The 14,146-nt window shown below is 39.2% G+C and overlaps 1 protein-coding gene across 2 annotated transcripts in view; it reads right to left on the bottom strand.

The window, feature by feature from the left end:
- PARL (presenilin associated rhomboid like) overlaps positions 1-14,146 on the bottom strand; it is a 77,609-nt gene that overhangs the window by 7,916 nt on the left and 55,547 nt on the right. Inside the window, exons 8-10 of one of the 2 annotated variants that reach the window (XM_037839583.1) lie at positions 4,641-4,742; positions 4,404-4,501; positions 2,125-2,334 (exon numbers count right to left, since the gene is read on the bottom strand). In XM_037839583.1, the coding sequence (XP_037695511.1) occupies positions 2,292-2,334; positions 4,404-4,501; positions 4,641-4,742 (243 nt within the window). In that variant the 3' untranslated portion in view covers positions 2,125-2,291. Of the gene's footprint in view, positions 1-2,124; positions 2,335-4,403; positions 4,502-4,640; positions 4,743-14,146 lie in introns of those variants that run through there. The other variant, XM_037839578.1, reaches the window with a different exon arrangement.

Genomic DNA, 14,146 nt, shown 5'->3' with positions numbered 1-14,146 from the left:
GCACTTCTAGGACATGTTTACTTATGCCTTTCCTAAGAGTGGAAATTTTTGGCCATTATTTCCTCAAGTATTGTTTCTGTCCCTTTTCCCTCCTCCGTCTGGAACACCCATGGCATGTATGTTTGTGCACTTCATGCTGTCATTCAATACCCTGAGACCCTGTTCAATTTTTTCAATTATTTTTTCTATGTGTTCTTTTGTCTGTTCAATTTCAGATGTCCTGTCTTCTAGTTCACCGATCCTTTTTATCTATTGTGCCTTTCATTCCCCCTAAGTTCTGTTATTTTTCTTTGCATGCTTTCAAATTCTTTATGCTCACCCATTGTCTTAATATCCTTTATCTCTTTATCCATATTTTCCTTCATCTCCTTGAATTTATTTAGGAGATTTGTTGAATATATTTGATTAATTGTTCCAAATTCCAAAGTTTTCATTTGTTCCTTTGAATGGGCCATATATTCCTGTTTCTTAGTATGGCTTATAAGTTTTTGCTCATATCTGGACGTGATTATCTTGATGAGATGATTCTGAAGGTCAGTTTCTCTCTCCTTTGTAGAATTTTGTTGTTTATTGGGTTTGTGTTAAGTTCCTCTTTGACAACTGGTTTGTCACTATTTCCCAGCCAAAACAGGGCCTGGGACCCATGCTGGGGATGCAGACCAGTTCCAAAGAGCCCTGGGGAGAGGGTCGGGAAAGACACCAAAAAACCTCTTTTTTTTTTTTTTTTTCAGGCTGAGCCTTCCTATCCTGCCCAGCAGATAGTGCTCTTAGGCAACCTATTACCCAAAACTCTAAGAAGGCAGGGTATTTTTAGCCCTCTGCCGGCTCCACCTCTGACCTGGGTAGAAACAATGGCACAGTGGCACCTGTTCAGGATGGGCTAAAGCAGCAGGCCCAGTAGTCCAAATTTGCTGGCCTCTAGCTCCATCAGTAGTAGGCCCTGTCCCTCTCTGTTCTTGGGGAGGACTTCCACAGCCATCGCTGTCCACAGCAGCCTGCCAGGCAGGGACTGGAACAACCTGAAGCTACTTGCCTCAAGAGTGGGGGGTGGGCACTAGGAGCCATGGCTGAGTGAGTTACTCACAGTTCTTCACCACAGCGTCTCAGTCTCTTTGTTCTGCTCTTCCCTGGATGCTGCACAGTACTCCCCTGGTCTCTAGAGCCCCAAAACACGTGTTTCGGACAGTTCCTGACTGTCCACCAGCTGTTTTTGGAAAAGGAGTAAGCCCTGCAGCTCCCTACTCTGCCATTTTCCTTCCAGTACATTTTTAAAGCTTCGCAAGTACTTCTAATGTGAAACCAAGGCTGAGAACCACTGACCCTTACACCTCACCACCTAACTAACTAAATCTAGGTCCCCTGAACATAACTCTGAACCCCATTTCAGCTTCATTCACTCTGGAACAATGATCCAGAACGCCCACTTTGCATCTCTCTGCTGGTGCACATTCTACCCACCTTTTAAGATATAGCTCCAACCCCTATTCTCCTGTTAAGAACTGCCTAAAACCAGACTGAAGCTATGAACTGAGGAAGCTGAAGTACTGAAAGGTTCAGTAATTAACTTGCTTAGGCTCCAAAACCAGTAATCCCAGAAGTGAAACTAGAACTTAAATCTGACTCAGAAGCCTGTGCACTAACCACAGCATTCAGCGAGCATCTACTGTGAGGAGCTCTGAGGAATGAGAAGTGCCTGCCTTTAAGAAGCTCATAGATCCACAGGACTGCAGGATCAGGCACTCTGACTGGGCACCACAGGCTGCATGTATGATTCAGAAGAGACCCAACCCGCTTGTGGAGTGCGGGAAGGGTGGGAAGGCCTCCTAGAGGACTGGGGTTGATTTGGAAAGGCTTTTATTATTGAAACCTTGTTTTTGTCCTGGTTTCCCTGGATTTCATGTTTCCAGGGATAGAGAGACCAGATTTTGTTGATCTCTGCATCTCCTAGACACCTGACTGCAGAAATGTTATATCTGACTCTGGTATCAGAATAGCAGTTTAATGTTTCAACATTTTTAAATGCTCTGAGCACGTATTTTTATTATAAAGGGCTTGAATTGTATCAGAGTCTTATTTTTATTGTAATCAGCAGTTCTTTTGAAATGTGCACTTGATATTCATTAAATATAGTTAAAATCTGATTATGAAAATACATGGTCACCATTAAAATTTTGGAAGACAGAAAAAAGTCCAAAGAATAATCAGTTAAATTTACAGGAAGAAAAAGACATTTTTAAAAACACACAAATTAATGTAGAGGCATGTATATCAAAATTCTTAGGGGCTTAAAGTCAAACTTTCTGAAGAACTCTAAGTGAGAGAAAAAGAATCACCCTAAGATAAAAAAGAAAACAAAAACAAAAAACAAGAATCACCCTAAGACGTAAATGCAATTGTAAAATCTTGAAAGAAACAAATCACCTGTCAGGAACTCTCCATTAATCAAGTGTCTTCCCAAACCTTTTTAACATGTTTCAAGCAAAGAGTCAAATACTTTAATTTTATAGACACACTGTTCTGATTTTACTTATAAATCTTGATGTAATTGGTCATTTGAGTAAACTAAAATTAGGAAAATTTTCAAAACCAGTCATTTCTGAGGTATCCTTTTTTGTAGCAGTCTAAAGTTTAGTGCTCAGTCTGAAACTCCAGCTCTGCAATTACTAGCTGTGTGACCTTGGACATGTTTCTTAGCTTCTTTAAGCAATTTACTTATCTGTAAAATGGAATTCATGACAAAATTTTAAGAGTATTAAATTGGTCCTTAGCTCATAGGATTTTATGAGGATCAAAGCTTAGGCACACAGCAAATATTCAATATATTAGCTATTATTATTTTAACTGTCCAATGGGAGGACTATAAAAATTTGGTCAGGGACATGAAGTCAAGGAAATACACAGGTGGATGCTAATGGAATCTTTACCACTAACAAACCTAGGGAGCTTTAACTTTAAAAAAAACAATAAAAGATTTTAGATTTCTAAATCCAGATTAAAGCTGTCAGAAAAGATGAATTCTGGGTATGACTGAGATCTAGTAAATGAAAAGGAGATGAAATTAGAAACAACAAAGAGAAATGGATTCCTCTGCCTTTCAGATCCTGGACTTTAAAATTCATTTGATCAGTTATTTTCAAAATAGAAAATGCCTTCTAATTATAGTTCAGAAGAATAAAAACCAGCTAGGGAAAAGACCCTTTAAGTCAACATGGAAGGATCCAGATAAATTTGGAGTTCATAAAACAAAATCCCTTTTAATAAGTCATTATATTTCTCATACTGTAATACCAGGTCAGGCTCTACTATTTATAATGTGCTGCTTTTAAAACTAGAATCACATATGCTATTCTTTAATCATCAGTGAAAATTATAAATGGTATAATGGCATTTAGTTCCACCGCCTACTAGGCAAAACTACTCCACCTAGAATAGACTTTCTTCTTTTCTTTTTCTTTTTAATAAAAAAACTTAAGTTTTCCACTGTCATGAAATGAAGTAAAAACCAAAGTTAAGGGCAAAATCAGCATTTACGCAAAAAAGGATAGGTTATCAGGGAATCCAGTGCATCAGACGGGACAACTCTGCCGAAGGGGCTCTCACAGTCGGACAAGGCTCACTGAGTCCTGAGCCTTACACTGGGAAGTTTCTGTGACAGGGTCACTACCGAACTACTGTGTCATAGGCGAAAGTCCATTGCCTGATGCACAAATGGAAGATCTTGTAACCACAATGCCAACTTTCCTCAGTGTAGTGTGACATGGCAGAAATGGTTTTGGGTCTAGGGTTAAATCTCTGCCACTTGGGGGCTATTTGGCCTGGAGGAGATCACTTCTGAGCCTCAGTTTGCCATCAGTAAAATGGAGGTAATAATAGCATAACACGAAGTAACTAGGATGGTGGTCAATGCTGTTGAATGATCCCTGGCCTCTACCCTAGCCATACAGCAATCACCACACAGTCATTGAAAGCAGAGAAATTACTCTGCTAGCTTGGCAGTCTGTGCAGCAGAGGTAAGATGGGGGTCAGTGGGGAACCAGGCAGGTCAGAGGAGGGTAAAAAGGCATGTGATAGGGAAAGGAGGTCAGGGCCAGTATCTAAGAGGGGCTGGAAATAGTGACAGTCCAGGAGTTGGAGTAATCTGAGGTTAAGAGCAGGATAAAGGCACAACTGATTCTCTCAACAATGACTGAGGTGGGGACAGGGCTGCCATTCTCACATCCCACCTCACATAGTAAAACTGAGTAAGGCCAAAACAAACCCTATGCAGGCTTCCCGCCCTCCCAATGTCACCTGCCCCTCTTTCAATCAGCTAACTGCCTTACCAGGTCAGGGTCTACTATTTATAATGGATAGGGAGATGACCCCAGGAAGCAGTTTTAGCAATCAATTACCCTCAGACTTACATTCCAAAGAGAGCTCCCCCAAGATGTGCTGCATGATCAAAAAATTTCCATCCCAGGATCATTCCTGTTGTATCCATGGCAATAATGGCTTTTAGGGCCTGAAAGCCAGCAAGAGAGAACAGAACTGGTACAACTTTGATTCCTCCAGCATTGACATTTCTAATTTAAGGGCAAGAATTCAGGCAATGCAAAAGTATCGCCACAGTCCCCAGAATGTCACTTCATAAAAATACTCACATTCCCTGCCGTGAAAGTGAACATTGGAAGAAAGATAATGGCGAGTCTCCCTTCTGGAATCTTGGTGCAGACAGCTGCGAGGACAGTCATGATTGCGCCTGACTGCAAATTAACACATCAATGCAAACGTGAATACACTCAATGTGCAACTGCACAGTGACTAAAATGTTTAAGGCAATAGTACTTTTTTTCAGAAAGTCTATATGCCACAAGTAAATTTCTAAGCAAGCATAAAATTTAGAAGCTTTCAGTAACTAATATACAGTAATCACTTAGGAAGAGTTATTACAGGGCAATAAAATACATAAGCAGCATGTTAGCACTTACCAACCGCCAAGGACAGTGTTAAACACTTCACATGCATCATTTCATTAAATGCCTAAGAAAGCACTTCTCAAACTTCCCCTAACAAAGCTCCCATACCCAGAGAGAGTGAGCATGAATTTCACCCAAAGAAGCCCAAATATATGGAATTTCTTCCACATATAATGTTTTATCTTTAAAATCTATGTGCATTTGCATTCCACATCGTATTACCCTACAATTTCTGTACTATAGAATAAAAATCTTATGATCAATAAATCAACCATTTCTGGTTAAATTTAAATAGCAATAATCATTGTGTAGATATTCAAGTTTTTTGTGTATGTGTTTTTCCAGGCTGCTCCATAGTCTTTACAATCTTAAGTTATAACGGCTGCAAAATATCTGCTACATAAATTATACTAATTTAATTAGCCTCTCAAATGTCATATTCGTTCCAAATTCCTCTAAATGGTGGAATATTTGAGGACTTGGACCACAATCCCTAGTTTCCATTAAATCTCAGGATAATCATTCATTCAAATACTTGAGTGCTGCTATGTACCAGGCACTTTGCTAAACCCTATAGGGATATACAGAGGTGAACACAACCTTCAGTCCCTGCCTTAGTGGAGCCTACAGTATAGCAGAGAGGACAGATAAGTAAAACCAACAAAATGAGCTAAGACAGGGAAGAACAGCATACTACAGCAGCACATGGAACAGAAGCTAACGTAGGCTCACGGTTAATAAAGAAAGTGACAACAAACTTCACATAGAAGGGTGACCAGGCATTGGCCAGATAAAGGGTGAGAAGGTGGGAAGAGTGTTCTACACAGGATAACAGAACCAACCCTGCAAGTCAGAGAGCACGGCATTGTGGAAGAGTGCAAAGACAAAGAAACTGAGTGTGGCTAGAGTGTGACATGGGGTTGGAGAGCAGGAAAAGAGTAAAGGGGGGCAGGGTAAGGCTCAAGAGGCAGGTGCTTTAACTTTGTTTTCTAACAAAGTTCTCAGTAGAGACAAATCATAGTCACTTATTAAAATAATAGAACTCCCATGAGGAACATTCTACAAAGTACCTGGTAACTATTTCTCAAAAGTGTCATGATCATGACAGACAAGGGAAGACTGAGAAACTAAACTAAAAAGACAAGACAGTTAAATGCAATATAATCCCCTGGAACAAAAAACAAAAGGATCTCATGCAAAAACTGGGGAAATCCAAATATAGTCTGTAATTAATAGTACTGTGCCAATGAAGTTTTGATAAATGCACCACAGTTATGGAAGATATTAACATTAGAGAAAGTCATGGGAGGGATATATGGCAACTCTGTACTACCTTTGCAATTCTCCTGAAAATCTAAAATTATTTCAAAACAATAAAAAATAAAAGAATATATGAAACCCCCATGAGACCATACTGATAATAAATAAATGAACAGGGGAGAAGGAAAAGCCCTGCCTTATTACCGTATAATGTCAACAAACATAGAAAAAATAATGAAGTTAAAAAATATGTATCACCCTTTTGCAACCACCATAGCAATAATCGATTCAAGCTAGAAAAACACAATGGCTGCTATTTCAGGGAGGAGAGAGGGTGTGATGATGAACAAGATACTTACATAATCTCAAAGTATCTTCTCATAAATTATGTATTTAAAAAGGAAAAATAATAATTATACAGTAGAGAAACCAGGCAACACATTAACCAGAAATCAAAATTATAACCTCCAATAAAGAGCAAATGGACATAATGTACCTCCAGATGTGATACCCTTGAAAGAACAAATCACTTTTGGAGCATTCCAAAAAAAAATGCAAAATCTGAATTTAATCATGAAAAAATAGACAAACCCAATCGATGGACATTCTATAAAAACAACTAGCCTGCATTATCCAAGACTGTTAATGGCATGAAAAACACAGACTGTAGAATTGTTCAACTTGAAGGAGATCAAAGAGATATGAAAACTAAATGTAATATCCAATCCTAACCTCAGGGAAAAAAGCTATAAAGGGCATTACTGGCACAATTGACAAACTGGAATATGCACTGTGGATTAAAAATAGTATGATATCACTGTTAAACCTCCTGAACTTGATCTTGCACTGTAAGATACAAATTCTTGTTTTTAGGAAACACACCCTGAAGTATTTGGGGTAAAAGAATCTGATATATGCAACTTATTCTCAAATGGTTCTGTTAAAAAAAAAAAAAGTATCACTAGAGAGAAAGTGACAAATGAAATGGCAAAATGTTAACAATTGATGAATCTAGGTCAAGAGTGTGCAGGAATTCTATCAAAGTGGAATACAAACCTAAATGTAAAATCTAAAACTATAAAACTTCAAGAAGAAAACATAAGAGAAAAATCTTTGTGACCTTGGGTTAGGCAAAGATTTCCTAGCTACGACCCCAAAAGCATGATCCATCAAAGAACAAACTGATAAAATGGACTTCTTCCAAATGAAAAGCTTCTCTTCAAAAGACATTGTTAAGAGAAAAGCCAGAGATTGGGAGAAAATATATGCATATCATAAATATGATGAAGGATTTGTATCCAGAATATATTTAAAAACTCTCGAAGATGGCAGACTGGTGAGCTGTATGTTTTAGTTACTCCTCCAGGAAAGTAGGTAGAAAGCCAGGAACTGCGTGGACTGGACACCACAGAGCAATCTGACTTTGGGCATACTTCACACAACACTCATGAAAACGTGGAACTGCTGAGATCAGTGAAATCTGTAAGTTTTTGCGGCCAGGGGACCCGCGCCCCTCCCTGCCAGGCTCAGTCCCGTGGGAGGAGGGGCTGTCAGCTCCGGGAAGCAGAAGGGAGAACTGCAGTGGCAGCCCTTATTGGAAACTGATTCTACTGATCCAAACTCCAACCATAGATAGACTGAGACCAGACACCAGAGAATCTGAGAGCAGCCAGCCCAGCAGAGAGGAGACAGGCACAGAGAAAAAAAACAACACGACAAACTCCAAAATAAAAGTGGAGGATATTTGGAGTTCTGGTGAACATAGAAAGGGGAAGGGCCCTGAGGCGCATATGCAAATCCCGAAGAAAAGCTGATCTCTCTGCCCTGTGGACCTTTCCTTTATGGCCCTGGTTGCTTTGTCTCTTAGCATTTCAATAACCCATTAGATCTCTGAGGAGGACCCCTTTTTTTTTTTTTTTTTAAATCCTTTTTTCTTTTTCTAAAACAATTACTCTAAGAAGCCCAATACAGAAAGCTTCAAAGACTTGCAATTTGGGCAGGTCAAGTCAAGAGCAGAACTAGGAGAGCTCTGAGACAAAACGCAATAATCCAGTGGCTGAGAAAATTCACTAAACACCACAACTTCCCAAGAAAAGGGGAGTGTCCGCTCACAGCCATCATCCTGGTGGACAGGAAACACTCCTGCCCATCGCCAGCCCCATAGCCCAGAACTGCCCCAGACAACCCAGTGTGACGGAAGTGCTTCAAATAACAGGCACACACCACAAAACTGGGCGTGGACATTAGCCTTCCCTGCAACCTCAGCTGATTGTCCCAGAGTTGGGAAGGTAGAGCAGTGTGAATTAACAAAGCCCCATTCAGCCATCATTTCAGCAGACTGGGAGCCTCCCTACACAGCCCAGCAGCCCAGAGCTGCCCTGGGGGGACGGCACTCCCCTGTGACATAGCACAGTCATCCCTCAACAGAGGACCCGGGGTGCACGGCCTGGAAGAGGGGCCCACTTGCAAGTCTCAGGAGCCATACGCCAATACCAAGGACTTGTGGGTCAGTGGCAGAGACAAACTGTGGCAGGACTGAACTGAAGGATTAGACTATTGCAGCAGCTTTAAAACTCTAGGATCACCAGGGAGATTTGATTGTTAGAGCCACCCCCCCTCCCTGACTGCCCAGAAACACGCCCCATATACAGGGCAGGCAACACCAACTACACACGCAAGCTTGGTACACCAATTGGACCCCACAAGACTCACTCCCCCACTCACCAAAAAGGCTAAGCAGGGGAGAACTGGCTTGTGGAGAACAGGTGGCTCGTGGACGCCACCTGCTGGTTAGTTAGAGAAAGTGTACTCCACGAAGCTGTAGATCTGATAAATTAGAGATAAGGACTTCAATTGGTCTACAGATCCTAAAAGAACCCTATCAAGTTCAGCAAATGCCACGAGGCCAAAAACAACAGAAAATTATAAAGCATATGAAAAAACCAGATGATATGGATAACCCAAGCCCAAGCAACCAAATCAAAAGACCAGAAGAGACACAGCACCTAGAGCAGCTACTCAAAGAACTAAAGATGAACAATGAGACCATAGTACGGGATATGAAGGAAATCAAGAAGACCCTAGAAGAGCATAAAGAAGACACTGCAAGACTAAATAAAAAAAATGGATGATCTTACGGAAATTAAAGAAACTGTTGACCAAATTAAAAAGATTCTGGACACTCATAGTAAAAGACTAGAGGAAGTTGAACAACGAATCAGTGACCTCGAAGATGACACAATGGAAAATGAAAGCATAAAAGAAAGAATGGGGAAAAAAATTGAAAAACTCGAAATGGACCTCAGGGATATGATAGATAATATGAAACGTCCAAATATAAGACTCATTGGTGTCCCAGAAGGGGAAGAAAAGGGTAAAGGTCTAGGAAGAGTATTCAAAGAAATTGTTGGGGAAAACTTCCCAAATCTTCTAAACAACATAAATACACAAATCATAAATGCTCAGCGAACTCCAAATACAATAAATCCAAATAAACCCACTCCGAGACATATACTGATCACACTGTCAAACATAGAAGAGAAGGAGCAAGTTCTGAAAGCAGCAAGAGAAAAGCAATTCACCACATACAAAGGAAACAGCATAAGACTAAGTAGTGACTACTCAGCAGCCACCATGAAGGCAAGAAGGCAGTGGCACGATATATTTAAAACTCTGAGTGAGAAAAATTTCCAGCCAAGAATACTTTATCCAGCAAAGCTCTCCTTCAAATTTGAGGGAGAGCTTAAATTTTTCACAGACAAACAAATGCTGAGAGAATTTGCTAACAAGAGACCTGCCCTACTGGAGATACTAAAAGGGAGCCCTACAGACAGAGAAACAAAGAAAGGACAGAGAGACTTGGAGAAAGGTTCAGTACTAAAGAGATTCGGTATGGGTACAATAAAGGATATTAATAGACAGAGGGGAAAAATATGACAAACATAAACCAAAGGATAAGATGGCTGATTCAAGAAATGCTTTCACGGTTATAACGTTGAATGTAAATGCATTAAACTCCCCAATTAAAAGATATAGATTCGCAGAATGGATCAAAAAAAATGAACCATCAATATGTTGCATACAAGAGACTCATCTTAGACACAGGGACACAAAGAAACTGAAAGTGAAAGGATGGAAAAAAATATTTCATGCAAGCTACAGCCAAAAGAAAGCAGGTGTAGCAATATTAATCTCAGATAAAATAGACTTCAAATGCAGGGATGTTTTGAGAGACAAAGAAGGCCACTACATACTAATAAAAGGGGCAATTCAGCAAGAAGAAATAACAATCGTAAATGTCTATGCACCCAATCAAGGTGCCACAAAATACATGAGAGAAACACTGGCAAAACTAAAGGAAGCAATTGATGTTTCCACAATAATTGTGGGAGACTTCAACACATCACTCTCTCCTATAGATAGATCAACCAGACAGAAGACCAATAAGGAAATTGAAAACCTAAACAATCTGATAAATGAATTAGATTTAACAGGCATATACAGGACATTACATCCCAAATCACCAGGATACACATACTTTTCTAGTGCTCATGGAACTTTCTCCAGAATAGATCATATGCTGGGACGTAAAACAAGCCTCAATAAATTTAAAAAGATTGAAATTATTCAAAGCACATTCTCTGACCACAATGGAATACAATTAGAAGTCAATAACCAGCAGAGACTTAGAAAATTCACAAATACCTGGAGGTTAAACAACACACTCCTAAACAATCAGTGGGTTAAAGAAGAAATAGCAAGAGAAATTGCTAAATATATAGAGACGAATGAAAATGAGAACACAACATACCAAAACCTATGGGATGCAGCAAAAGCAGTGCTAAGGGGGAAATTTATAGCACTAAACGCATATATTAAAAAGGAAGAAAGAGCCAAAATCAAAGAACTAATGGATCAACTGAAGAAGCTAGAAAATGAACAGCAAACCAATCCTAAACCAAGTACAAGAAAAGAAATAACAAGGATTAAAGCAGAAATAAATGACATAGAGAACAAAAAAAACAATAGAGAGGATAAATATCACCAAAAGTTGGTTCTTTGAGAAGATCAACAAGATTGACAAGCCCCTAGCTAGACTGACAAAATCAAAAAGAGAGAAGACCCATATAAACAAAATAATGAATGAAAAAGGTGACATAACTGCAGATCCTGAAGAAATTTAAAAAATTATACGAGGATACTATGAACAACTGTATGGCAACAAACTGGATAATGTAGAGGAAATGGACAATTTCCTGGAAACATATGAACAACCTAGACTGACCAGAGAAGAAATAGAAGACCTCAACCAACCCATCACAAGCAAAGAGATCCAATCAGTCATCAAAAATCTTCCCACAAATAAATGCCCAGGGCCAGATGGCTTCACAGGGGAATTCTACCAAACTTTCCAGAAAGAACTGACACCAATCTTACTCAAACTCTTTCAAAACACTGAAGAAAATGGAACACTACCTAACTCATTTTATGAAGCTAACATCAATCTAATACCAAAACCAGGCAAAGATGCTACAAAAAAGGAAAACTACCGGCCAATCTCCCTAATGAATATAGATGCAAAAATCCTCAACAAAATACTTGCAAATCGAATCCAAAGACACATTAAAAAAATCATACACCATGACCAAGTGGGGTTCATTCCAGGCATGCAAGGATGGTTCAACATAAGAAAAACAATCAATGTATTACAACACATTAACAAGTCAAAAGGGAAAAATCAATTGATCATCTCAATAGATGCTGAAAAAGCATTTGACAAAATCCAACATCCCTTTTTGATAAAAACACTTCAAAAGGTAGGAATTGAAGGAAACTTCCTCAACATGATAAAGAGCATATATGAAAAACCCACAGCCAGCATAGTACTCAATGGTGAGAGACTGAAAGCCTTCCCTCTAAGATCAGGAACAAGACAAGCATGCCCGCTGTCACCACTGTTATTCAACATTGTGCTGGAAGTGCTAGCCAGGGCAATCCGGCAAGACAAAGAAATAAAAGGCATCCAAATTGGAAAAGAAGAAGTAAAACTGTCATTGTTTGCAGATGATATGATCTTATATCTAGAAAACCCTGAGAAATTGACGATACAGCTACTAGAGCTAATAAATTTAGCAACGTAGCGGGATACAAGATTAATGCACATAAGTCAGTAATGTTTCTATATGCTAGAAATGAACAAACTGAAGAGACACTCAAGAAAAAGATACCATTTTCAATAGCAACTAAAAAAATCAAGTACCTAGGAATAAACTTAACCAAAGATGTAAAAGACCTATACAAAGAAAACTACATAACTCTACTAAAAGAAATAGAAGGGGACCTTAAAAGATGGAAAAATATTCCATGTTCATGGATAGGAAGGCTAAATGTCATTAAGATGTCAATTCTACCCAAACTCATCTACAGATTCAATGCAATCCCAATCAAAATTCCAACAACCTACTTTGCAGACTTGGAAAAGCTAGTTATCAAATTTATTTGGAAAGGGAAGATGCCTCGAATTGCTAAAGACACTCTAAAAAAGAAAAACGAAGTGGGAGGACTTACACTCCCTGACTTTGAAGCTTATTATAAAGCCACAGTTGCCAAAACAGCATGGTACTGGCACAAAGATAGACATATAGATCAATGGAATCGAATTGAGAATTCGGAGATAGACCCTCAGATCTATGGCCGACTGATCTTTGATAAGGCCCCCAAAGTCACTGAACTGAGTCATAATGGTCTTTTCAACAAATGCGGCTGGGAGAGTTGGATATCCATATCCAAAAGAATGAAAGAGGACCCCTACCTCACTCCCTACACAAAAATTAACTCAAAATGGACCAAAGATCTCAATATAAAAGAAAGTACCATAAAACTCCTAGAAGATAATGTAGGAAAACATCTTCAAGACCTTGTATTAGGCGGCCACTTCCTAGACTTTATACCCACCCAAAGCATAAGCAACAAAAGAGAAAATAGATAAATGGGAACTCCTCAAGCTTAGAAGTTTCTGCACCTCAAAGGAATTTCTCAAAAAGGTAAAGAGGCAGCCAACTCAATGGGAAAAAATTTTTGGAAACCATGTATCTGACAAAAGACTGATATCTTGCATATATAAAGAAATCCTACAACTCAATGACAATAGTACAGTCGGCCCAATTATAAAATGGGCAAAAGATGTGAAAAGACAGTTCTCTGAAGAGGAAATACAAATGGCCAAGAAACACATGAAAAAATGTTCAGCTTCACTAGCTATTAGAGAGATGCAAATTAAGACCACAATGAGATACCATCTAACACCGGTTAGAATGGCTGCCATTAAACAAACAGGAAACTACAAATGCTGGAGGGGATGTGGAGAAATTGGAACTCTTATTCACTGTTGGTGGGACTGTATAATGGTTCAGCCACTCTGGAAGTCAGTTTGGCAGTTCCTTAGAAAACTAGATATAGAGTTACCATTCGATCCAGCGATTGCACTTCTCGGTATATACCCGGAAGATCGGAAAGCAGTGACATGAACAGATATCTGCACGCCAATGTTCACAGCAGCATTATTCACAATTGCCAAGAGATGGAAACAACCCAAATGTCCTTCAACAGATGAGTGGATAAATAAAATGTGGTATATACACACGATGGAATACTACGCGGCAGTAAGAAGGAACGATCTGGTGAAACATATGACAACATGGATGAACCTTGAAGACATAATGCTGAGCGAAATAAGCCAGGCACAAAAAGAGAAATATTATATGCTACCACTAATGTGAACTTTGAAAAATGTAAAACAAATGGTTTATAATGTAGAATGTAGGGGAACTATCAATAGAGAGCAATTAAGGAAGGGGGAACAATAATCCAAGAAGAACAGATAAGCTATTTAACGTTCTGGGGATGCCCAGGAATGACTATGGTCTGTTAAT

The sequence above is a fragment of the Choloepus didactylus genome, chromosome 1, assembly GCF_015220235.1.
Source record: "Choloepus didactylus isolate mChoDid1 chromosome 1, mChoDid1.pri, whole genome shotgun sequence".
Classification (NCBI taxonomy): Eukaryota; Metazoa; Chordata; class Mammalia; order Pilosa; family Megalonychidae; genus Choloepus; species Choloepus didactylus.
The sequence above is the reverse complement of the archived record's forward strand: the minus strand, read 5'-3'. Positions and strand labels throughout refer to the sequence as shown.